Genomic DNA, 26,824 nt, shown 5'->3' with positions numbered 1-26,824 from the left:
TCTTCTTTCTTCAACGTTGAGTCAGTTATAATGAGTGCCCTCTCAATATGGTGGTGCAGTGGTTAGCACAGCTGCATGAGCGCCAGGGACCGGGTTCAATTCCAGCCTTGGTTCACTGTCTGTGTGGAGTTTGTAAGATCTCCCTGTGTCTGTGTGGGTCTCTTCCGGGTTCTCTGGTTTCCTCCCACAGTCCAAAGATGCGCAGGTTAGGTGGATTAGCTGCGCTAAATTGCCTTAGTGTCCAAAAAAAAGGTTAGGTGGGATTACTGGTTTACGGGGATGGGATTGAGGCCTGGACCTAGATAGGGTGCTCTTTCAGAGGGTCGGTGTGGACTCGATGGGATGAATGGCCTTCTTCACTGCAGTGATTCTATGATCCTATGGCACAGAGACATGACAGCTGGACCTGCCAGTCCTGCCATGGAATATGGCACTAAATTCCCGGATACATAATTAATATGGTTAACGTCAGAAAATATAGTGTGGTTTATCACCGGCCTCTATACTGGGGAAAAACTCTCCATTCCCTCTCCCGCCAACGGACTTATTCCCAGATGGGAAAATTCTGTCCCTACGTTTAGACAGTGCCTTTCATGATGTCCCAAATCTCTTTACAGTCAATTAAGTACTTTTGAGTTCTAGTGACTGGTATGATGTAGCAATGTTATTGACTGACAACAGGCTTGAGGGGCTGAATGGCCTATTCCCCAACTATGTATGTCAGGATGTCATTCTGTAATAGATGAGATGAATGGAGTTGGATGGCTTTTGCGTCCATAATTATCTTGCAAACAAAGGGTGGTATCATGGCTGTAGTTCTGTTTATTTTGTTGCTAGTGAAAGTTTACTATGTGCTTTATAGGGTGAGATTGCCAGGACATGAGTGTACAATGGGCTCAAAGTGAATCATTAACCTGTTTTACACTGCATTGATTCTCACAAATCTTTTCTTCTAAAAAATTTATCTTATGATCATATTCTTAAGTAAATCCTTATCTATGGTTTAGTCCCTTATTCATTTTTCTTTTTTTTAACTCTCAGCTGAGACCCTCCTCCGATTCGTTCAGAAAGGTGTCAGTCACTTAATAGATAATTAGTTAATTAGACATTAATCATTTAGGATTAATTATTATTCCCCTGACATAGTAGTTTCCAGTGTACTCTCTCTCACGGCTAAAGTCTTTACTACATGACTCATCTAGCCTTATTATGTTACTAGTTTGTTACAATTTGCTGAATATGTCTTTAAGTAGGGTTTACATGGAAACATTGAAACATTGTTAGAATCTGTAGACATGATATGAAGGATTCAATAGTTCGCTCGTTTTTTAATAAGTTGACTAGACTTTTGCAGACTCAGCATTTCTGAGAATCATTTGATTTCCCAGTATGTCTTTAGTTGATTTTTTAAAGACCCCCAAACAATTAGTAGATCCAACAGGGTGTGAGGTTATGCTGGATGTGTAGTCCGATTATGGAGGAGGTTAGTCAGGTCATGTGGGAGTTACAAGCTGGGCCAAGAGGTAGTTGTGTTGGGTCAGGGGTGTAGTCAGATCTGATCAAGGAGGTGATTGGAACATCTGTAGGTACAGGTGGCACGGGATTGAGGGGGGGGGGCCTCTGCAGGTATAAAATTACTAGTCTGATGGGGAGGGTGAAAGCAGATCTGACAAGGTGGGATGGTCTCCCTGTTGCAGGCAGGTCGGGTACAGGCAGTTAAAATGAACGTGTTTCCGCGATTCTTGTTTATTTTTCAGTGCCTGCCCATCTTCCTGCCAAAGGCATTTTTCAAGGAGGTTGAAAATATGATTACCTCATTTATATGGGAGTGGGGGGAGATGGCTAGGATTAGGAAGGTGCTGTTACAGAGAGGATGGCAGTCAGGGTGGTTGGGTCTTCCGAGTTTACTATATTATTACTGGGCTGCGAAAGCGGAGAAGGTGAGAGAGCTGGGTTAGAGGATGGACTCCCAGTGGGTTAGAATGGAGGAGAGTCCGAATAGGGGGTCGGGGCTGACGGTGTTGGCAACAGCTCCGCTCCCAATGCCTCCAGGGAAGTATTCGGGGAGTTCGGTAGTAGTAGCAACGCTGAAAATCTGGAGGCAGTTGTGCCAGCAATTTAGGCTGGAGGCGGGGTCAAGGGAAATGCCGATTCGGAGGAATCACAGATTTGAGCCAGGGTAGTGGGATGGGGGGTTTTCGGAGAAGGGAGTCAGGGTATTAAAGGATTTGTTTGTAGCGGGCCGGTTTGCGGGACTGAAGGAGCTGGAGTGAAATATGGATTGGGGCAGGGGGAAATGTTTAGGTATAGGCAGGTCCAGGATTTCACAAAGAAGGAGATAGAGCTTTCCGGTGGCGTACTGTTGAAGGAGGTGTTGATGACGGGGGCAATGGAGAAGGGGGTGGTGTCGGTGATTCATGGGGCAATTCTGGGAGAAGAGAAGGCACCGCTGGAGAGGATTAAGACAAAGTGGGAGGAAAAGTTGGGAGAGGGCATGGAGGAGGGATAGTGGTGTGGGGTGCTCCGGAGGGTGAATGCCTCAACTTTGTGTGCGAGGTTGGGGCTGATTCAGCTGAAGGTGGTGTATAGAACGCACCTCACAAAGGCGAGGATGAGCTGACTCTCTGAGGGGGTAGAGGATGCTTGTGAACGTTGCGGGGGCGGGTGGAGTAGGGCCACAAGCCACGTTCATATGATTTGGTAATGTCCAAAGCTGGAGGGGTATTAAGGGAGGTGTTCAGGGTCATTTTGAAGGTGGTACATCTGAGGCTTGAGCCGGGTCCTCGGGAGGCCACATTCGGGGTATTGGATCGGCCGGGGGTGGAAGAGGGTGCGGGATCCCGAAGAAGGATCCTGTTGGGGTGGAGGTCAGTTTCTCCACCCTGTGCCCTGGTGAAGTGGGGGGCATCTGTTGGGAGTTTTAAACACTCTAAGGTGAAGTTTGAGTTGAGGGGAAGGATGGAAGGGTTCTACAATTCATGGGCTTTGTTTATTATGCACTTTCAAGAATTGGATGACATCGAACATTAGGGTGTGGGGTTGGACTGTGTTTGTTGTTGGTGACTACGTATGGGTGGATGGTGGATTCCTGATTCCTTTTCTTTGATGTTTGTATTTAAAATGTTGTGGGTTGTTTGGGAGTTGGTGGGAGGGAGGAATTGTTGGCCAGGGGATTGACATTGTACTTGTTACCGTTGATTGTTGTTGGGTGTAAATTTGGATGAGAATGTGAAAAAGGAGGAGAATAAAAATATTTTTTGAAAAAGGAGGTGATTGGAGGCAGGGGAAAGGTGTCAATTACAGAGTTACCCAGATGTTAGACCAGGTTTTAATCTGTTTAACATATCCTGGATAACTCTTAAGGTAAGGCATGGATCTGGCCCTGTCCCAAGTCTCAAAGTCTGAGACATTTGCAGAGAGTCCCAAGCAGCAGGAGAATTGTCCACCGGAAGCTTAAATATCCTGGGCAATTCCCACCTAGGTCTGTGCATCAAAATTTCCAGGTTCTTGACGTGCATCTTGCATCGTATCTCCAGCATCTGACAATCTGGAGACTGGAAGATTTGTCCCAATGTTTCCTCTATCCCAGGAAATGTGTGGTTATGACTAGCTTGCCTTTAAAGACCTGGTTGAAATCAGAAACATGTACTACACCTACCTTTATGCAATACTGTGTGTACATGTACTGTGTGTAGCAATTATCATAATATATGGTATATAGCCCACTATGTACCCACAGTATACATGTTGTGCTGTATCATGTACTACCAAGTACACTAAGTATATCATATCACATACCGCACTGTAATTTTTATGTTACACCAAATGAGGCACAAAGTAAAGTCACCAAAGTCCCAGATGACTATAGGCTCCTTTCCCCTTTGAGGGGGAGAGCTGACTGGTGGTGATTTGACCTGAGGATCGCCACACCTCAGGCGAGGGGGAAGGTTGAGAAGACGGTGCCTTTGTGAATGACCTCAGTCAGTACGGGAATTGAACCCGTGTTGTTGGCCTTGCTCTGCATCTCAAACCAGCTGTCCAGCCAACTGAGCTAAACCAGCCACAATTGTACAAGTACACTATTGTGTCTCATTGTGCAGGCATATTATACTGTGTTGAATTGATCAGGTGTAACTTGACTTTATCTAACCTGTGCTGGCTGTTCTTCATTAACCTATGTGTTTCTGAGTGATGATTACATTTATCACGTTATAATCTTGAGAAGCTAACCCACTACGGTGTTAGCTTGACTGATGTATGATTATCTGGTTCATTGCTTTCTCCCTTCCTTAATACAGGTATAAATTGGCAACCTTGTCACAACTTCCATATGCAAGGAGGTTTGACAAATTATGGTCGAACCTCCATAGTTCGTCTTTGACTTCCTGCAGAAACATTAAGAGTTCTATTTCTGTGAACTTAAACCCAAAATAATTTCTACTATTGCTCATTGAACTGCACTAACTCTGGTGCAGCCTAATAAGACCATAAGATAGGAGCAGAATTAGGCCACTTGACCCATCGCGTCTGCTCCTCCATTCAATCATTGCTGATATTTTCTCATCCCCATTCTCCTGCCTTCTCCCCGTAGCCCCTGATCCCCTTTTTAATTGGGAACCTATCTATCTCTGTCTTAAAGACACTCAGTGAATTGGCCTCCACAGCCTTCTGCGGCTAAGAGTTCCACAGATTCACCACCCTCTGCCAGAAGAAATTGCTCCTCATTTTTTTTTTTAAGGATCGTCCCTTTAGTCTGAGATGGTGGCCTCTGGTTCTAGTTCTTCCAACAAGTGGAAATATCCTCTCCACGTCCACTCTATCCAGGCCTCGCAGTATTCTGTAAGTTTCAATAAGATCCCCCCCTCATAAATGACTGCCCTCCCCAGATGTTTGTTTGTCTTTCAGTGCCTCCCCATCTTCATCCCTAAGGCCTTTTTTAAGTGGGTGAGTAGGATCATTATGGGCTTTGTGTGGGCGAATAAAACCCCGTGAGTAAGGAGATCGCTGTTGGAGAGCAGTCGGGGGGGGGGGGGGGGGGGGGGGGGGGGGCGGTGTGTGAGCAACTGGAGGCGCTGTAATTTAAAGGTACTAGTCTGGGAGCTTTGTTAACAGCTTCTTTGCCATTCTCACCGACCCGTTACTCCACAAGTCCGGTGGTGGTGGCGACACTGCGGATCTGGGGACAGTGGAGGAGGTACAAGAGGAAAGAGGGAGCATTGGTCTGGACCCCGATATACAACAATCACAGGTTTGTCCCGGGTAGGATGGATGGTGGGTTCCAGAGCTGGCAGAGGGCAGGCATCAGAAGGTTGGGAGATCTGTTCATAGACAGAAGCTTTCCCAGTTTGAAGGCGCTAGAGGACAAATTTAATCTGCCGCCAGGAAACGCCTTTAAATATCTACAAGTACGAGCCTTCCTGAAAAAACAGGTAGTGGCCTTTCCGACGCTGCCGCCACTGAGGATACAGGACAGGGTGGTCTCTGGCACCTGGGTGGCTGAAGGGAGCGTGTCGGATATCTACCAGGAACTACAGGAAGCGGAGGAAACCCCGGTGGAGGAGCTCAAGGGCAAGTGGGAGGAGGAGCTAGGTGAGGAGTTGGAAGCGGGTCTGTGGGCAGAGGTCCTGGGCAGCGTTAATTCTTCCTCATCATGTGCCAGGCTCAGCCTAATTCAATTTAAGGTGGTCCACCGGGCACACATGACGCAGCGAGAATGAGCAAGTTTTTTGGGGTAGAAGACAGTTGAATGAGGTGCAAGGGCAGCCCTGAAAACCATGTCCATATGTTTTGGACATGCCTGGAGCTTAGAGTGTTCTGGCAAGGGTTTGCGAGGGCAATGTCCAAGGTGCTTAACACACGGGTGGTGCCGGGTCCAGAGATAGAGATCTTTGGAGTGTCAGAAGACCCGGGAGTTCAGGGGGCGAAAGAGGCCGACGTCTTGGCGTTTGCCTCCCTAGTAGCCCGGAGACGGATTTTATTAATGCTGAGGGACTCGAAGCCCCCGAGTGTAGAGACTTGGGTTACCGACATGGCTGGGTTTCTCAGCCTCAAGAAAATAAAGTTTGCCTTCAGAGGGTCTACGCTAGGGTTCTCTCGGAAGTGGCAGCCGTTCATCGACTTTCTTGGGGAATCCGTGGGGGAAAGGGGGTGAGTGCTTCATTGGGATGGTGTGGGAAGACTGGGTTGCGTGGGGTAATGTCTATTTAATTGTTACTGTATATTCTCTTTTTGCACTGTGTTAATGTTCATTCTAGTTTGTTTTGTTATTATGGTTACTACTGTTTTATTATGAAAAATTCTGCAAAACTTTAATAAAAATACATTTTAAAAAGAAATCCCCCCTTATCCTTCTGAACTCCAACGAGTACAGCCCCAGAGTCCTCAACCATTCCTCATACGACAAGTTCTTCATTCCAGGGATATTGAGGGCAGCACGGTGGCGCAGTGGTTAGCACAGCTGCCTCACGGCGCTAAGGTCCCAGGTTCGATCCCGGCTCTGGGTCACTGTCCGTGTGGAGTTTGTACATTCTCCCTGTGTTTGCGTGGGTTTCGGCCCAACAACCCAAAAATGTGCAGAGTAGGTGGATTGGCCTAACTTTTAGCTATTTTAAAAAATGTAATTTCACTTGGAAGACGATAAAAGTGGCAATCATCCAGACCCTTTAAAATATCAAAAACCACAAACCTTCAAAAAATTTTTGCTATGCTCTTGACGTAGCATAAGCTGCTTCCTTGATGTGCACTCTGACAAAGGAAGGTTCAGACTTGGAGATAACTTCAACACGTTTATTAAACTGTTAACAATTCTCCTACTTGGATTCGACTCTCCTGTTAATCCTGCTATAGCTACTCAGACTGACGAACTGGTCTGCTACAATCCAGGTGGTGGGTGTGGTGTGTTTCTAATCAACCCTGTGTACTCGCTGAGATTCTCCACTGGAAAGAGGAAGATCATGTGTACTGTGTCCTTTTATATGGGTTGGTGTAATGCCCTCCTGTGGTAGTGTCACCTGTGTGTGTGTGTGTGTGTGTGTGTGATGAATGCCCATTGGTCGTGTCCTATCTTACTGGCCTATTGGTTGAATGTCTGTGTGTCATGTCTCTGGTGCTCCCTCTAGTGTCTACCTAGTCTACGTGTATTTACATTCACCCCTTGTGTATTTATAGTGATGCAAATCACCACAAAAATCACTTAAGCTTATTTTCTATTAATTCATGGAATGTGGTGTGGTATCTTATCTTCTTGAACCACTGCATCCCATGTGTTGTAGGAACACCCACAGTCCTGTTATGAAGGGAGTTCCAAGATTTTGACCCATCAACAGTGAAGGAGCAGCGATATAGTTCCAAGTATGAGTGGCGTATGACTTGCAGGTGGTGATGTTCCCATGCATCTGCTGCCTTGTCGTTCTAGGTGGTTGAGGTCACTGCTTTGGAAGGTGCTGTCAAAGGAGCATTGGTGAGCTGCTGCAGTGCATCTTGTAGATGGTACTCATTTCTGTCACTGTGCATCAATGGTACAGAGAGTGAAAGTTTAAGGTAGTGGATGGGGTGCCACGTGAGTGAACTGCTTTGTCCTGGATGATGTTGAGCTTCTTAAGTTTTATTGGAGCTGTACTCATCGAGGCAATTATAATGGATGTCTTGAGTTCTATGCCTCTATTTATAAAGCCCAGGATCATGTACAGCTTTTAACCACTTTCTCCGCCTGCCCTGCCACTTTCAAGTTTTGTACATATACCATCAAATTGCTGTTTCTGCACCATCTTTAAAAGTGTATCCTTTATTTGATCTTTTATTTTATAAAGCTCCAAATCAACCAGTATGGCTGAGTGATGTCAAGATAGCACTAGTTCAGAGATTACTGGCGCAAGCAGTGGATGCATATCTGCTTATCCTTCCCGGCTTATCCTTCCCGGCTTATCCTTCCCGGCATAGTGCTGGGAAACTGGAGAGCTTCTCTGATTTGGAAGGTCTCCAGCTGCACTATGATTCTGAATTTTGAACCCAAAGAGTTAATTTTAAAGATTCCTATTTATGATAAGGAAGGCAATTATTTTGTCTGGTTCTGAGAGGTAAGAGGAAGATGTTGAAAGCACAGAGCAGCAGTAAGTGATTGCTGTTGCATCCATTAAATATTGTGTCAATCTTCCATGGTGGGTGTCTGGCAGAATTGCTTTGTTATTCTTACCTGCTGAGATCCAATGTTTTCCAGTTGTTAAATCCTATTATTGTTTGTTCTATTTGATGGGGATTTTCTTTTGAGCAACTTTTAAAGTTGTCCATTGAGTAACACATGGTGAGTGTTAAGGCAGAACATTTTCCTCAAATAAATGTCCGCAGCACTCGGACGATGGGTTAAGGGTGAAGTAGGAAGAGGTAAACGACCCCAATGTATCTGAGGAATGATAGCAGAGGCAACTCCAACCACTGGTTCATAGAATTTACAGTGCAGAAGGAGGCCATTCGGCCCATCGAGTCTGCACCGGCTCTTTTTTGAAAGAGCACCCTACCCAAGCCCACACCTCCACCCTATCCCCATTACCCAGTAACCCGACCCAACACTAAGGGCAATTTTGGACACTAAGGGCAATTTAGCATGGCCAATCCACCTAACCTGCACATCTTTGGACTGTGGGAGGAAACTGGAGCACCCGGAGGAAACCTACGCAGACACGGGGAGAACGTGCAGACTCCGCACAGACAGGGAATCGAACCTGGGACCCTGGAGCTGTGAAGCAATTGTGCTTGCTACCGTGCTGCCCTGGTTAAAGAATCATTCTGTGTTTCTGTTATCCTTCATGGGCTAAAATAGATTTGGTGGGATTTTCAGTTCTGCAAAGTTATCACTAGAAATGTTTACCATATTGGTACTGTCACACTTTAGGAAAAAGAACATATTTAAACAAGTTGTGTTTTTAAAACTACCAAGCAGATGTTGTGGAATGGAGGCACAATAATTTAATTCAGCAGTTGTCAGTTACAGCTGCTTTCATCCTTTTTTCCTCTTGCATAACAACCAGAATTATCAGCTTCTTTATTTAGTGGCATAGCTGTAATATTATACAGTATTCCTCTTTTGCTAAAACCATTGCCCTGGAATACTCCTTTCGCGCAGTGATAAAAAAATTACAGCATTTTGAAAAATTATTTCCTTGGAGCGTTTCATTCCTGGGTTGCCACTGGGCGGTAATTTTTTTCTAAATATCTTTTTGAGATTTTTGTGGTATATAAAGCAAGGATGAGCGTGAACATACATTAGGGGATAAAGAAAAATATTTGCACATCGGTCTGTTTCGATAATTTACAACAGATGTCTTACATTATTTACAATAATGGTTACGGTTTCCTGCTTTTTGTTTTCCAGTAGTTTTTTTTGATTCTGGCTGGTTTCCCTGTTCCCCCTCCCACTTTCCTTCCTGGGTCCTCCCCTCTCTCTCTCTCTCTCTCTCTCTGCCCCCCCCCCCCTTAAAGCCTTATCGGCCAGGAGGGCCGTGTCCAACCTCCATGGAGGGCGTTGGACACAGCCCAACTCCAACCTCACATCCGTGGAGCGTGGTCTGAGATAACGATCGCAGAATATTCCGCTTTTACTAGCCTTGGAAGCACAGACTTCCCCACTACAAAGAAGTCGACCTGTGAATATACCCCGTGTACTTGGGAGGCGAAGAAGAACTCCTCCTCTCCTGGGTGGGTGAACCGCCATGGGTCCACTGCCCCCATCTGCTGCCAAGTTCTTTTTCCATGTTGGGGGTCTTCCCCATTTTGGGATCGACCTGTCTGTCCGTGGGTCCTGTACACAGTTAAGGTCTCCCCCATGATCATTTGGTGTGTGTCTGTCGGGGATTTCTGCCATGGTCTTCTTTATAAACTCCGTGTCATCCCAGTTAGGAGCGTACACGTTCACCAGTATGGGTGTCCTGTCCAGAAAACCGCTGACCACGACCTACCGTTCCCATGATCCGTAACCGTCCTTGTCGCCGTAAACATCATCCTCTTATTTAACAGTATGGTTATCCCCCTGGCCCTCGTCCCACAGCAGGAATGGTAGGTCTGTCCCACCCAGCCCTTCCTTACCTGCAGTCGGTCCTTCTCCCTCAGGTGTATTTTCTAGGAGGAAGACAATGTCGGCTTTCAAAGTTTTCAGGTGGTCGAAGACTTTGGATCTTTTCACTGGGCCATTAAGTCCTCTGATGATCCAGGTGACTGTCCTGATTTGGGGGGGGGGGGGGGTGTTTGTGCCCCTGCTCCTGCAGGATCAACCATACTTAGCTTGTGGACGTGCTCCTGCACGCCGCGGTTTCCCTTTGTTAGGGGGCCACCCAAGATAGCCACGGGCATCATTTTCCCCATGAGGCCGGGTCCCTGTGCTCCAGGGTTTCCCTTTGTCCCGGTAGCACCCAACATGGCCCCCAACTCTGAGTACGCCATGTAGGTGAGCCCCTGCACTCTGGGGTTTCCCTTTGTTCAGGAACCCAGCAGAATGTTTGCTTGCAGAGCCATTTTGTTCCAGGTTGCTATGTGTGGCCTGTTGTAGCCAACCTAATGACCTCACTCTCTTTTTACCCATTTTTCCCTTGTGGTGTTTTATTCCCCCCCCCCCCTCCCCCGGTCTTCTTTTCCCTCCCACCCTGTAGCTGCACCCCTTCTCCCTTCCCTCTGTTTCTTCCCCTAGTCGTCCCCCTGTTCCGATGTCTGTTCCTCCCGTTCGCCTGGCGCTTTCCCCCTTGCGGGAGATGCACGCTTTCCAGTGCTAGCTACCCTGCCAGTGTGGTGGCCCCTCTCCCGAGGCTAGTCGTGCATCCTCCCGTCACCCGTTCCCTGAGCTTCGGGTCCGCCATTCCCCTCACCTTCTTGTGCTCTGCTGCTCTCATTCCTATCTTCTTTTCCCTCCCTCATCCCCAGAATGAGGCAGTATAATCCCACTCGAAGTAATCGACATGATGTTTCACAGTTGGCAATTCGGAAAGTAGAAAATAACCAATAAGAGTCTCTTCCTGTGAGCTGTTCATCGCTGTCCCTCCTGCATCTTCTCTAGTCCGTTCTCTGTGACGAGCTTGTCCGCATCCGCAGAGGCTGTGAAGAAATGCTCACTGCCTAGGAACGTGACCCAGAGCTTGGCTGGGCACAGCATCCCAAACATTACACCGTTTTTGTACAGCGCGGCTTTTGACCTATTAAATTCTGCCCACCGCTGGGCCAGGTCAACTCTAATGTCCTTGTATGTCCGAATCTGGTGGCCTTCCCGAGTACAGTTTTCAGTTTGTCTCGCCCAGCGCAGAATTCGTTCCCGGTCCTGGTACCAGTGCATTTTGGCGATTATTGCCCTCGACTGTTCCCTGGCTTTGAGCTTTGTGCGAAGCGACCGATGTACTCTGTCGATTTCTGGTGGGTTGGGGGAGCTAACCCTTCCCACCAGGGTGCCCAGAATTTGGGCCACATAGGGTTCCTACCTTCGATCCCCTCCGGTAGGCCCACGATCTGTAGGTTCTGATGCCACAACCGGTTTCCCGGTCTTCGATTTTCCCCTTCAAATTCCCGTGTCACGACTGTTTTGCTATGCTCTTGACAAAGCATAAGCTGCTTCCTTGATGTGCACTCTGACAAAGGAAGTTTCAGACTTGGAGATAGCTTTAACACATTTATTAAACTGTTAACGATTCTCCTACTTGGATTCGACTCTCCTGTTAATCCTGCTATAGCTACTCAGACTGACGAACTGGTCTGCTACAATCCTGGGTGTGATGTGTTTCACATCAACCCTGTGTACTCACTGAGTGTCTCCACTGGAAAGAGGAAGATCATGTTTGCTGTATCCTTTTATATGGGTTGGTGTAATGCCCCCCTGTGGTAGTGTCACCTCTGTGTGTGTGTGTGTGTGTGTGTGTGTGTGTGTGTGTGTGTGTGTGATGAATGCCCATTGGTCGTGTCCTATCTTACTGGCCTATTGGTTGAATGTCTGTGTGTCATGTCTCTGGTGCTCCCTCTAGTGTCTATCTAGTCTATGTGTATTTACATTCACCCCTTGTGTATTTACAGTGATGCAAATCACCACAGCGACCAGCCTTGCCACCTCTTTCTCCAGAGCGACAATCCGGTCGCCATTGTCTGTTGCAGCTTTTTCCAGTTCTTTGATCGCATTCTGCTGGGCTTCCAGTCGCCTCTCTGCCTTATCTCGGGCCGTCCGCATGGTCACCAGAGCTTCGGCGACCAAACCCTTGACCGCAGCTTGGATGTCTGATTTTGTCTCTTCCTGATGTTCTCTCAATTCTCTTGAGAGAAACATTCTCCACCCATCTCCTGGTGCGGGGGAGTCTTGAGCGGTGGCCCGGCCCCCTCGCTCTGGCAAGGCCCGAGTTTCGCTGCCTCGTGCGTCAGTTGGTTCGGTCTTTTGTTTGTCCAGGCTTTTTCTGCTCCTGGTTTCTACATGTCCTCTGGAATGTCTGCTATTTGGCATTTTCTTTTCGTCGTGCTGTTGGTAGTGGTGTGGGGATGATTTCTTTGGTGTCAGCAGGCTTTTTCGGGCGACGAGCCTATTTTTCAGATTTGTGGGAGGAGAACCACTTGATGTGCGACTTCTCAGCAGACCCTCATCACCGGAAGTCCTCTGGGAGGCAATTCTAATGGATTATCATGAGCTGGTAACAAACCAAATGCACCTAATGAATTGGCTGGTGGTTCAGAAGCAGTCAGTGTATGCAGCTGGTAGTTATTATCCAGAGCTCTCCAAGCTTTGTCAAAAGCTGACAGGTACAATTGTTTCTTCAGCTTAATGAAATAATTTGTTTCAGTTGTAATTGAACTCTCACAAAGAGGACCCATTATTTCATGCACATTATTTGCAGAGTTATTCTGGATGCTTCTGTTGGTGTTCACTGTTATTTTGCACTGTAAATGGTTAAGGTGGGGATTGAGCAAAGCATAAGCAATGCAAGTAAAATCAATTTTGCATTAAAGTGAGAAAAAGGTGGCGTATATTTCTCACCTTTTCTCCCCCTTTCACTTTCACAAACATTGAGGCCAGTTTTCAACTTCATGTGTAAATCAGTTCAAATTTTCATTTCAGAGTCCTATGAATCCCAAGTGCAAAACAAAACACTCAATGATCTGTTCTAATGCCACTGATTGGTTGATGTGCATTGATTGGTTTGTTGGTTGATGCACTTGGATAGGTGTTTGCTGGTTAATTGGTGTATCATTTCACTGATGATATTCTATGTTCTCATTTACAGTTTGCTCCTTTGTAGTCCACAAACGATGTCATGAATTTGTCACCTTCTCCTGCCCAGGTGCAGATATAGGACCAGCCTCTGAGGTAAGAACATTTTTGTCACTGCTCAACAGATTTCAAGTATTCCCATTTGTAGGAGTGAGTGTGCTAGTAGTTTTATAAATGCTGAACTGCGGGACATCGGGTTGAAAAAAGGTGCATTGCTGCGATGGAGATGTGTGGAGTTCAGACTGCAGCATCAGTGATGACTAGGTTGCAGAGATTTGGTGCACTGTCAGTAATGTTTGCGTTGTAGCGATCAATGTGGGAGTGTAATGGATGTTTGAGGATGCTCAGACATATGGAGTGGGTAGAAGACCGTTCAAATGAGTGATTTCCATTCATTGCTTTTAGGCTCTAACTGTAATCTTCTTTCTGTGCCAGGAAGGCCATCACTATCTCTTCCTCATCCACCACATGTTAATGACAGCAGAAGTGTGGTACCCAGGCTTCTGCATGATTTCCTTTGCTACTGCCATTTTCAAGAGATGGGTTTCAGTAGCTCCTGGATAATGGTGACAATCGTTCTCACCACTCTACAAAGGCGAGGGCTTAGTATTGCCCCTACCCCACCCCACCCCCATCTCCCTACCAATTCAATCATTCCATAAGAATATTACTCCTATCTTCAGAATTCCTGTATCCTCTTTGAGGCCATCCTCTGTTTGGCGTGATGCTGCCTCATCTTTCTGTTCCTTCCAGGTGATGGAGATCTGACTGGGACCTCTCTCCAGTGTTAAAGAGCCCACCACCAGATAAACTATTTGAGAGGTGTGCAGTGATTGCGATTTGGTGAGAACAGAGGTCATACTCTTGCCTGCTTGGAGTGAAATTAGGGATGTGTGGGGGTTGGTGTTACCATAAATAACACCGAGCCCCCTTCTATTCCCAGCGGTATCTTCTGGTTCGCTCGCTGCAGGAATCATCGCGGCGGGAGCTAAAATTTGATGGTCCAGGAAAAGATCTGTCGACTTCAGTCCGGACTGGAAAATCCCACCCTTTTTGAGTGCACTACAGTTTTTTTAAAAACAAAGAGAGATAAAAGGTCCATTTTTTAAAAATGGTTATTAAATCTACCCAGTGAGCAATAGGAGGCTACTTTTTCTTGCTTTCTTAAAGAAAATATGTATTCATTCTCATTAATGCTGAGCATTATGTTCTTCCTGAATGACCGGGTGATTCTTTTCATACAATTATTAGATGTTTACTGGACATGATGAGACCAATGTGTATACCACAGCTGGCAGGTGGAGTGAGTGGTGGGGTGGCACATAATACCAACTTCATTCTGTAGTATTTCCCTGGAATGTGTCCACACTATTTACTCTCAAGGCCGGAATTGAACCTGAGTCCCTGGTGCTGTGAGGCAGCTTTGCTAACTACTACGCCACCATGCTGCCCTGCCTAAGAACTAGTGTCACTGTCTGTCCAGGAAACTGGTGGGTCACATCTGCAGCCTGCTGCAGGATTTAGTGCCATGGTAACTTGGAGGAGATTATTGCCAGTGTCACTAAGTGACTGTGGCACTCAATTTTTAGGCCAGTGGCTCATTCCAGGACTCCACAGGTGACTGCTGAGACTTTGCAAGTCTCTGCACACAACTGCATCCAGGAGGTCACAGACAAAATCTTTTGAGGGTGCACAACTCCATGCATTTTGACTAGAATCAGGAAAGTCAGAAAGCAAGAGCAATAGAATTGAGCATGTCTAGTTTTCAACAGGTGCAGGGTGCCATCGACTGCACTCATGTGGGCAGCAATATGGCATCAATCTGTCAACTATGTAAACAGCAAGGGCTTCCACTCACTGAATGTTCAGCTGATTTGCGACCATATAAAACATCCTGGACACATTGTGACCAGGATCAGGCAAGCCAGGCAGCAAGAACAATAGGATTTGCGTAGATCTCTGGTTTTCCACAGGTGTCGGGTGCCATTAACTGCATTCACAGAGCACTCAGAACACCATGGCACCAAGCTGCCAATTGAGAATAGCAAGGGCTTCATCAAATGTTCAGCTGGTCTGCGACCATACCAAATGCATCCTGCAAGAATGTGCACGAATCTCGAGAATGTCCACAACTCCGACCTTCTCAACCGCTCTCAGATCCCTGACATGCTTCAGGGTCGACAGAAGCTGCAGGGTTGGCTCTTCAGGGACAAGGGCTATGCACTGATGGTTACGCCTGTGCAATGGCCACCGCGTACAGCTGAGACAAGATACAGTGAGGCACATGCTGTAGCTCACACGTTGATCGAGCAAACCATAGTTATGCTGAAGTTAAGGTTCTGAAGCCTGGAACTATCTGGTGGAATCCTGCAATACAATCCGCAGATGGTGGGCGCGATTCTCCCAAGTGCCGACGCCGGAGTGAAAACCGGAATGTTTCACTCCGGCGTCGTAGGCCGCTCCTCGCCCCCTATTGTCCAACCTCCAGGGAGGGTAGGAGCGGCGCCGCGTCAATTTCGCGTGCCAGGCCTTGGCGCCCGCGTCAAAGCGGCGCCACGTACAGGCCGCACACGCAGCATTCGTGCGCTGTTCACGCCGGCAGCGACCAGGTGTGGTTGGCACCTGTAGCCACCTGGGTTGGCCACTTCCTCACACAAAATGGAAGAACGCAAAGGTTACAGGGAAAAATGGACATTGGCAAAGAAACAAGCAGTCTGCAGAATCCCCTGTATTCTAGCTGCTACAGAAACCAGACAGAATTGTAACTAACGAGCTGCGCATATTAAGTGACCGATTCACGGTGATTCCCAGGCACAATGGACACAACAGTTAACTGCAATCGCTACATTCTATGGAAGGTCAGACATTCCGGCGCCAGTGGAGTCTAAGACAAAGGACACCAATAAGGTGGAAGGAACCGCCCAGTGATCGAGGAATAGCCCCGTTATTGGGGAAATTCAAATCAATCGATTGGGAAGAGACCCAATCGATTGCAGGTTTAGAGAGGGTCCACCCAGAAGGACGCAAAGCCCCTGGGACCTATAAAAGTCAGGTCCCAGGACTGATTCGTTCTTCTTGACCAGCCAGCCCTCCCAGCAGAACACCTTTGCAGCAGAAGACCTTGAGAAGGAGAGGCCTTGTCAGCAGCCGCCACCAAGTAAGTGTCATACAACGCACGCTACGAGAGTAGACACTCCTGACCCCTTTAGTCCACACCAACTGGAAGCCTGCGGATCCAGGACAAAGCAAGAGACCATTGTTCCCTAATCCGGCAGTTCCCTTATTCCAGTTATGTATTGGCCTGTTAGTGGTAGGATTATCCTAGTCTTGTAGTTTTATATGCATAAGTAGTAGATAACTGTATTATAATAAACGTGTCTTGTTTGAACTTACTAACTGGTGTATTGAGTTATTGGTCTGAACTTGAACTTGAATCTTGGGGCGGTATCTTAACGATACCTGGCGACTCTAGAGCTAAGGAATAAAACAGAGCCAAATTGAGTGTAAAGCACACTCGCCCAGAATGAGCAGCACGCCGGCGTTAACCGATCGGATTGGGCATGCCGCTCGGCCCATCCAGGCCGGAGAATCGCCGCTCGACCGTTAGAAGCGGCGATTCTCCGAGCGGCCTGTCGTAAAACCCGGCTCGCCATTTTGGGGGTGGGGTGGGAGAATCGCGTGCGGGTGCCAGGGCGGCGTGACGGGAATCGGCCGGCACTCCCACGATTCTCCCACCTGGCGTGGGGGTCGGAGAATTCGCGCCCGGTGTCTCTCACATCGTTGTCGCATGCTGTGCCCAAAATATCCTGGCACTGCAATGGCACAGAAGTGCAGCACATCTCCGATGAGGAGGACATCAATGTGGATGAGGCTGAGGCGGTCTCTCCAGGATTTTGGCCTTGAGGCCTGATGATGTCCAGATGAGACAGGCGAGCTTGAGATGTGCTCACAGCTGCTAGATTTGAGGAGGGTAATGAGGGCATCCCATTTTCTTCACATGGCATCTGTGAGCATTACACTTGCATCTGACTGATAGCACACCCTCTTCTAAGGCTCCAGTCATGGAGATGCAGCGAATGCCCATAGTCCCCACATTCCGGGAGGAAGATGACGACTTGCAGTGGGGTCAGTCCATTGATGCACACCGTGCTCAGGTGACTGTCTGACTCATCTCTGGCTGGTGGCAGCTTGCTTGCTCTCAATGGCAATACAGTGGGAAAAGTTTAACCTCTCCTGATCCTATGGCATATTTCATAAGCTGAACCTTGTAGGAATACAGTGCGACTGGAGACAGAAAGTAATGGGATGGGGGTGCCGGCTGCACTTCAGAGGTGCAGAAAGCACACTGGGAGAATGACTGAACACTGTGACGCCAGGCCAGGACATTGTGGAAGACATTGTAATTCCCACTGAGGTACAGGCATGGCTGATGTGTTCAGTCACTGCAAAGGAATGCTATAATGTGCTGGGAAGGTTGAACAAAGCACAGGAAGGAAGCCCTGGACTAACACCCCTGTCTTTATCTTGTGCAGCTATCAGATTTACACTTCAAACTGGCAGGAACATAGCTCATAATAACAAGGAACCATAGTGAGGGTGTAATTAATGGGAGTTTATTTACAAAAGTGAATGTTATATAGATGTGATTAACACCTGTGCCCATTCTGTGCAACTAAATTTCCATTACCCTGCCTCTACATCCTGGTGCTTGCTGTCTGTCATATCCTGTTGTCTGTTAAACCATTGGTGGGCATCCTCTGGAGGACCAAGACCTGGAGAGTCCTGGCCTGCTTTCAGGTTCCTGTGTGGCAGTGCCACTCTCCTGGGCCTGTACAGCTGGAGCTGAAGCGATCACAGGAAGAGGTTATTCGGATGGGTGGGACACGTAGAGTCACCTGGATGGATGACCCCACGGGGTGCACCAGATCATACTCCTCCCTGTGGGTGCCTGAGGGTCTATGGCTGCCTCTTTGAGAGGGAGGGGCAGCTGGAATGAGCTCAAGCAGCCCTGCCCCCTCTGGCGTTGACACTGATAGACACCAGCAAGTGCTACTGCCAAGGAGTGCGATGGGCCGAAGTCCTGCTGCTGTCAAGCCTCTCCCGCCGGCGGGAATCAAAACACCTACCTGACCGGCGGGATTGGCGCCGGGGTCCTGGGGGGGGGGCAAGCAACCTGACCCCAGGGGGTGCCCCCACGGTGGCCTGCGATCGGGGCCCACCGATCGGCGGGCGGGCCTGTGCCGTGGGGCACACTTTTTCTTCCGCCTTCGCCATGGTCTTCACCATGGCGAAGGCGGAAGAGACCCTCTCCCCTGCGCATGCGCCGGGATGACATCAGCAGCCGCTGATGCTCCGGCGCATGCGCGGACTTACGCCGGCTGGCGAAGTCCTTTTGGCCTCGGCTGGCGTGGCGCCAAAGGCCGTTCATGCCAGCCGGCAGAGCGCCAACCTAGGGGTGCACATCACCAAAAATCTGTCCTGGTTCACTCACGTCAATGCTATCACCAAGAAAGCACAACAGCGCCTATACCTCCTCAGGAAACTAAGGAAATTCGGCATGTCCACATTAACCCTCATCAACTTTTACAGATGCACTATAGAAAACATCTTATCGGGCTGCATCACAGCCTGGTATGGCAACTGCTCAGCCCAGGACCGCAAGAAACTTCAGAGAGTCGTGAATACCGCCCAGTCCATCACACAAGCCTGCCTCCCATCCATGGACTCCATCTACACCTCCCGCTGCCGGGGGAAAGCGGGCAGCATAATCAGGGATCCCTCCCACCCGGCTTACTCACTTTTCCAACTTCTTCCATCGGGCAGGAGATTCAGAAGTCTGAGAACACGCACGAACAAACTCAAAAACAGCTTCTTCCCCACTGTCACCAGACTCCTAAATGACCCTCTTATTGACTGACCTCATTAACACTACACCCATGTATGCTTCAACCGATGCCAATGCTTATGTAGTTACATTGTATATCTTGTGTTGCCCTATTATGTATTCTCATGTATTTTCTTGTCTTTTCTTGAATTTTGTTTAATTTCCTTTTCTTCCGTGTACTGAATGATCTGTTGAGCTGCTTGCAGAAAAATACTTTTCACTGTACGTACCTCGGTACACGTGACAATAAACATATCCAATCCAATCCAACCACTCTGGCGCGGGCCTAGCCACTCAATGTGAGGGCTTGGCCTCTAAAGGTGCGAAAACTTCCGCACCTCTGGGGCGGCCCGACGCTGGAGTGGTTCACGCCACTCCATCACGCCGGGACCCCCCCCGCCCCGCCGGGTAGGGGAGAATCCCGGCCCTGCCTCATGGAGCTGCTTCCCATATGTACCTGGACAGAAAGGAGCCGTGATTAATAATAATAATCTTATTGATGTCACAAGTAGGCTTACGTTAACAATGCAATGAAGTAACTGTGAAAATCCCCTCGTCACCACATTCCTTCTCCTGTTCGGGTACACTGAGGGAGAATTCAGAATGTTCAATTCACCTAACAGCATGTCGTTTGGGACTTGTGGGAGGAAACTGGAGCACCCGGACGAAACCCACACAGACATGGGGAGAACGTGCAGACTCCACGTAGACAGTGACCCAAGCTGGGAATCGAACCCGGGTCCCTGGTGCGGTGAAGCAACAGTGATAACCACTGTGCTACTGTGCTGCCCTTTAGTGGATGCAGGGGCCTGGGAAACAGGTGACATCACTCCTAGCAGGATTGTTTGATGGGTGTTATAGTGCTGAATCCTCACTTGGTTGAGCACCGCCGACCTCGCCATCAACACAGGAACGGTCCACGTCCTGATCGGCCAGCCAAATGACTCTTTTCTCAAAGTCTGTTAGGATCTTGAGTTCTGGCATCCCTCGACTCTTCTGGGATCTTTACCATTTGTTGTGTGCCAGCTTGTCCTGCAGGAAGACAGTTGGAGAAAGTGTAAACCGAATGGGTGCCAGGGCAAATGATAAGGGTGCCTGGTACGTGTGGATGTTGAGTGGGATCATGGAGGTGATGAGAACATGACCCACAGAGTGTATGTGGGAGAGCGAGTGGTGGTGTCCCTTGAGCTGGCATTAAGTGAAATCCCTGATGCGCATGTGGATGTATGAGTTAAGAGTGATGAAAACGGAGATCATTCATCCTCTTGCGGCACTGGCTGGGTGTCCTCTTCTGCATAGTGTTAGCACTGACCACTGCTACCAGCACCTCCCACGTTAGATTGATCACCTTGGATGCGGGTCTTCAACTGGAACGTGGGAATAGAACATCGCGATGGGCCTCAACTGCATCCAGTAGCAGGTGCTTGAGAGAGGCTCCAGAGAATTTTGGGGCTGTATGTTTCTTAGCTTTGGCAGCCATAACTTCACAGTGACTTTCTGAAGTCTGCCATCTGTGTGTTGGGGCAGGATTTAAATATGGCGCCCGGGCAATTGGAACACTGAGGGGATGGTCAGGTTGGCGAATCAAACAATCTGACTTGAAGCCCATGCCTGCTCTTTTTTTTGTACTATATGTTGTACAATATTCCGGAAAATTGACCCCATTATCAAAGATGAGTCGAGAGCCATTTTCCTTGCCCAAAATTGGATATTCCTGATTTCTGGAACGATTCCACCACAGATGTGGGTGGATAATCACATGTTCATAGCAACGTCTTCGCTTAAATTAACAAATGGTGGAAAAAAATAACCAATATTTGCTGCCTGATAATTGCTGAGTTTATCGCAAGTTAAGATGGGTTAATCTGAAACAGAAAAAGGCTTTAATTTATCAGCTTGTAAATTGTCTTGCATTAGATCCTGCTCGATTATTTATCATAAAAGGGTTAATTAATCAGCAGAAAATCTAAAACAGCACCATGCTGTGTTAAACTTAGCAAAGTCCCAGCTCTTATTAAAATGTTACAGCCTATTCAGCTGCTTCTAGTTGCTTTGCAATGTAAACATTTCCACAATCTCAGCTCACCAGATCCCTGGAGGGATCACTTTTACCTTCACCGAAGTGGAAATTTAGTGGAGCAGATTGTTTGCCCATTATGGAACCATAAAGCTGAAACCAACGGGATGAAAATCAACCCATTCTGTAACAGTTCGGATGGTTTGTTCTACTAGATCTACCCCCCAGGTGGCGAGGGTGAGAATGAGCTCCTGTGGTGAATGTATGGTAATTCACACTGTACCTTTGTAAGCACAGTAGCGCTATCCGACCACTAGGGGGAGTAGCTCTGGGAATGCTCAGGAGTTTGTACGGGGCTCCACCCTTGGCTCCGCCCACAACTCCTCCCCCTTGTGCTGCTGTATAAATACCCTTGTCCAGAGTCAGCCTGCAGTTCACCGAGAGTTCATCAATGGGTAACAGGCTGGCTCTGCAGTAAGTAGATTAAATTGATGGTTCCATCAGCTCCATAGTGTTAATATGGTCCAGCCTGCCTCCTTGTAGACTGAAGACAAGGTAAGTTTGTCATTGCTCCGAGGTTAGAGTGGAGGTCTGTTGCAACAGCCGAGCAATTTAAACCTGGTGTTACCAAAGGATCTGGATTGTATGTAAACATGGTATGCTGTGCTGTAAGGTGTGTGAATAGGTGATCAAGAAAAAAAAAATCCAGTGGGGCATCTGTGGGAAGTTGATTTCTGGACTGAATAATTTGGGACAGCAACGAGTCTCTGCAGAATATGAAACAAAATGTGGAAACTGTTATCTTAGAAAGATCAAAGTTTGTCTTCGGAGTTTCAAACAGTCTTCTAAGAGTTGAAGTGGAAGTTTCATTGCTTCGTCCTTGTTACATTTATTACCTGATAAGATTAATTAAATACTTAAACCTGTCAATTACTATTGCGTTGAGCCCAACTACTGTGATATTGATAGGTTACTAAGCATTAATTCTGGAGTTGTGTGTAGTATCGATTGCCAACCCATTATATTTTGCTTTTGAGAGAAGGTTTTGTTCTGTGCTATCGTATTATGACAATGACCTTGCTTGACTTGGAGCTCTAGTTCAAACCCTACTTTTCTTCCATCAGATCTCTTTTAACCCTACCTCGACGACTCTGTCCCTGAAACCCCCAATAATATTTCTGTCAGCACTTGACTGGATCCTCCAATATTTCATGTGACAGCTTCCCATTCTCCACTCTCTGTAAATTTATTGCATCCTATTGTGATCAAACCCTCTGATTGTAAGACTGGGGAGGGGGGGGTGGGGGCGGGAAGAGAATTTGTGAGACTGGAGTTGGGCTAGGGTTCACGCATATGTGATTCGTGGAGGCAGCTGGCCATTTAAATCATAAGCTGCCTCCACTGAAGTGGGATCTTGGTAACCCAGGAGTGTGAAACATGACATGTGCAGATTAGACCACTTTAGTGATCTAATCTTGGAAGAATCATTTGGATAGCCCGGTACACCTTCGAATATGGCTTGGGACAGCTTTGGAAGAGGCAAGGCAACCTTTTGGATCCCGCCGGCGGGAATTGGAGCACCTCTGGTGCCGGCGGGATTGGCGGCGCGAGCGGGCCCCTGGGGTTCTGGGGGGGGGCACGGGGCGATCAGACCCCGGGGGGTGCTCCCACGGTGGACTGGCTCGCGATCGGGGCCTACCGATCGGTGGGCAGGCGAGTGCCGTGGGGGCAGTCTTTTTCTTCCGCCATAGCCTCCACCATGGCGGAGGCGGAAGAGACCCCCTACCGGTGGTGACATCAGCGGCCGCTGACGCACTGGCACATGCGCAGACTGGCGAAGGCCTTTCGGCCAGCCCCGACGCCGGGCGGCGTAGCGCCAAAGGCCGTTGGTGCCGGTTTTGGCGCCATCGGCGGAGCGGAAATCACTCTGGCGCGGGCCTAGCCCCTAAAGGTGCGGAGAATTCCCGACGCGGAGTGGTTGGCGCCACTTTGCTATGCCGGGACTCCCCCGCCCTGCCGGGTAGGGGAGAATCCGGCCCAGATTTCTGGGAAATCAGACCATGACCTCAGCTTGCCGAGGCAATGAATGCTGATTGAAACCATAAGGAGAAAACACAGTGCTCAGAAATGAAATTTCAGCAGGCGGTCAGAGCAGGCTGGCATGTGTATGTGCGTGGGTGTGTCTTTTACATAGAATTTACAGTGCAGAAGGAGGCCATTTGGCCCATCGAGTCTGCACCGGCTCTTTGAAAGAGCACCCTACCCAAGCCCACACCTCCACCCTATCCCCATAACCCAGTAACCCCACCCAACACTAAGGGCAATTTAGCATGGCCAATCCACCTAACCTGCACAACTTTGGACTGTGGGAGGAAACCGGAGCACCCGGAGGAAACCCACGCATACACGGGGAGAACGTGCAGACTCCGCAGAGACAGTGAACCAAGCCGGTAATCGAACCTGGGACTCGGGAGCTGTGAAGCAATTGTGCTAACCACCATGCCACTGTGTCTGTGTGACAGCTAAGAAGAGTGATACCTGAAGACTGAATCTTGCTTCACGGAAAGTGCTGATTCATTTATTTTGGTGAACTCCTGCTGTCAGAATTACTGTCAGCTGAGCTAAGAAGTGCATTCTTTTATTGATGACTATCGTGGATTCTGATGAAGTAAGGCTGTTGTCAGAGGAAACTCTATGATCCGTCTTTTCATCAAGAGGAGTTAAACTACCTGAGGAAGGCAGAATGTTGAAGGACTTTGTGGCTGAGTGTGGTGACCTGTATTAAGGGGAGGGACAGCCAGTAAATCGGAGATCTAACTTTGTTGGAGCTATTTAAAGTGTAATTTATCATTTCTATTGAATACAATTTGACTGTTAATTCATGCTTGATTTATGTTGATTTTGGTTTGTTTGATAAGAAAAATATTATAAAATGATGCATTCTTCCACTGGGGTCATTAGATAAGTCCCGACCCACTTGCCAACCCTTCTCTCCCCAGTCAATCTCATAACCTCCTTCATTCTTGCTTCCTTTCTTTTAACTCGGATCTTTCTGTACCTCCCGCCCTTTGGTGGAAGAAATTTTTTCGGATCAGGAAAATACTAAGAGGAATCCAATTAAGGCCTAGTGCATCTTGTACAGTCATCCAGTAATTATGGACATTGTGTGCTCAAAGTGGTTGAGGCTTAGCTGTGCAACTGTGCCATCTCCTTCAAAAAATACTTCAGAGAGGCTGAATTTGCAGCCAACTCCTTTTGCTGTTAATAATGGGGATATGTGCTGTGTCAGGAGATGACGGATGTATCACCTTCCAGGGCCAAAATCTTTATCATGTTTGTACTGAACAAATTGCGAGAAGACAGCTGCTTGCTCTCCCTAAATCCATGGAGTTATTGTTTTCACTCATCGGAGTTTCCTGTACAAAGCAATCCCGCATGTGAACCAAAAGGGGCATTATTCACTCACCAGCTGGTACATGACAATGCACAGAATTGCACAGGGCACCACGGTGGCGCAGTAGGTTAGCCCTGCTGCCTTACGGCGCCGAGGTCCCAGGTTCGATCCTGGCTCTGAGTCACTGCCCGTTTGGAGTTTGCACATTCTCCCCGTGTCTGCGTGGGTTTCGCCCCCACAACCCCAAGATGTGCAGGGTAGGATTGGACACGCTAAATTGCCACTTAATTGGAAAAAAATGAATTGGGGACTCCAAATTTAAAAAAAAAGAATTGCACAGGACAGTGCCTTCCCTAGAAGCTGTAATGAAGCATTCATACAATTGTAGAATTTACAGTGCAGAAGGAGGCCAATCAGCCCATCGAGTCTGCGCCGTCCCTTGGAAAGAGCACCCTATCCAAGCCCCTACATCCACCCTATCCCAGCAATCCCACCCAACCTTTTTGGACACTGAGGGCAATTTAGAACGGCCAATCCATCTAACCTGCACATCTTTGGACTGTGGGAGGAAACTGGAGCACCCGGAGGAAACCCATGCAGACACGGGGAGAACGTGCGGACTCCGCACAGACAGTGACCCAAGCCGGGAACCAAACCTGGGACCCTGGAGCTGTGAAGCAACTGTGCTACCCACTGTGCTACCGCGCTGCCCATTCATTTAAGGCAGCCCTTTGTGTCATCCTTATCTGAAGGTGAAGAGAGAAAATGCAAAGATGGTTTCTGAGCAATAAAGGTAACTGTGGCAAAGAAAGAGATCAAAATGATTGTGAAAATTTGGTGCTGACCCAGCAATGTAGAAAAGAGAGATGGCATTTCCAAGTTGCAACACCAGTGAGTATCGAGCTGTATCATTTCTCAGTGCTGCAGTCTACAACCTTAAATCAACAGTATCCAAACTACCTTCCTCACCATTCCAAAAATGGTGGGCTCCTTCTTTATCATAGTCAAGGGCACATAAATACTTGTTCAATTTTCCCTCTGTGCTATGATTCCACATGTACTATGATGCTGTGTACTGGTGATATTCTCTGCCACTTAGGATTAGGGGCTGGTTTAGCACAGTGGGCTAAACAGCTGGCTTGTAATGCCGAACAAGGCCAGCAGCGCGGTTCAATTCCCGTACCGGCCTCCCTGAACAGGCACCGGAATGTAGTGACTAGGGGCTTTTTACAGTAACTTCATTGAAGCCTACTTGTGACACCAAGTGATTATTATTATTACAAAAACAAAAAACCATAAATTCTCTTGAAATTGAATTTGGCAGTGCTGGAACAGCAGACAGCTATACAAATGTGTCGCCTTTGAATAGAATCTGAGTTGGTGCCTAACTGATTTGCTGAGATCTGCTTAAAATCCTTGCATTTATAGTTGCCATGTACCACAGAAGCAAAGTCAATATTAATTTTTTGGCTTTGTCACAAGAGGATTGTTCCTCAAATTTTCTTTAAAATGAAAATCCTTATTGTCATGAGTAGGCTTCAATGAAGTTACTGTGAAAAGCCCCTAGTCGCCACATTCCGGCACCTGTTCAAGGAGGCCGGTACGGGGATTGAACCGTGCTGCTGGCCTGCTTTAAAAGCCAGCAATTTAGCCCTGTGTGCTAAACCAGCCCCTACGTGCAGAATTTACATGTGGCACTGAACTCCAATTAAATGCGGTCATCTCAAATCTGTATTCAATGTTCATAAATAATATCAGCAAAGATTCCTCTCCCAGACATCAACTCCAGACCCACTCGGGTCTTTCAGAGAATGACAGATCAATTGCTGAAATTGACTGCAAGAAATAGTACTAACCTTGGACAAACACAGCAATGTTTGCACGAGGATGCTGTCATTTCAGTTTTCTGTCTCCATTAGCTCAGAACACAAGTGAGACTCAACTTTTATTGGATCTAACACAAGCTAAACATTGGTTTCAGCACAGAGAGCTTTAATCAAATCTCATTCTCCTGCTCACCCATTTCCTTTATTATTCCTTTTTTTTTTAAAGCACTGCCTAACTAAATTTCAAGAGAATTTATGGATTATATTTCAGTAATCTTATGTGGCAGAGAATTTCACATTCTAGCTACCCTCTGCAGGAAGACATTTTTGTTCTTATTTCTCCTATGTTTTTGAGATTATTTTAAATTTGTGGTCTCTCATTACTGACTTGTCACAGTGGAGCCATCTACCACCATTTATCTTAACTTAACCCTTCAAAATCTTAACGAGCTATATCAAATTCCGGTGGGGGGGGGGGGGGGGG

The 26,824-nt window shown here is 47.7% G+C and overlaps 1 protein-coding gene across 2 annotated transcripts in view; it reads left to right on the top strand.

Annotated features, from left to right (window-relative positions):
- The window catches only part of prkcba (protein kinase C, beta a), a 405,247-nt gene that overhangs the window by 196,124 nt on the left and 182,299 nt on the right, over positions 1 to 26,824 (top strand). For both annotated transcript variants that reach the window (XM_038821091.1, XM_038821090.1), the window contains exon 3: positions 13,233 to 13,315. In XM_038821091.1, the coding sequence (XP_038677019.1) occupies positions 13,233 to 13,315 (83 nt within the window). The remainder of the gene's footprint in view (positions 1 to 13,232; positions 13,316 to 26,824) is intronic.

The sequence above is a fragment of the Scyliorhinus canicula genome, chromosome 15 (genome assembly GCF_902713615.1).
Source record: "Scyliorhinus canicula chromosome 15, sScyCan1.1, whole genome shotgun sequence".
NCBI classification, from domain to species: Eukaryota; Metazoa; Chordata; class Chondrichthyes; order Carcharhiniformes; family Scyliorhinidae; genus Scyliorhinus; species Scyliorhinus canicula.
Note: the sequence above shows the minus strand (reverse complement) of the source record. Positions and strands in the feature narration are given on the sequence as shown.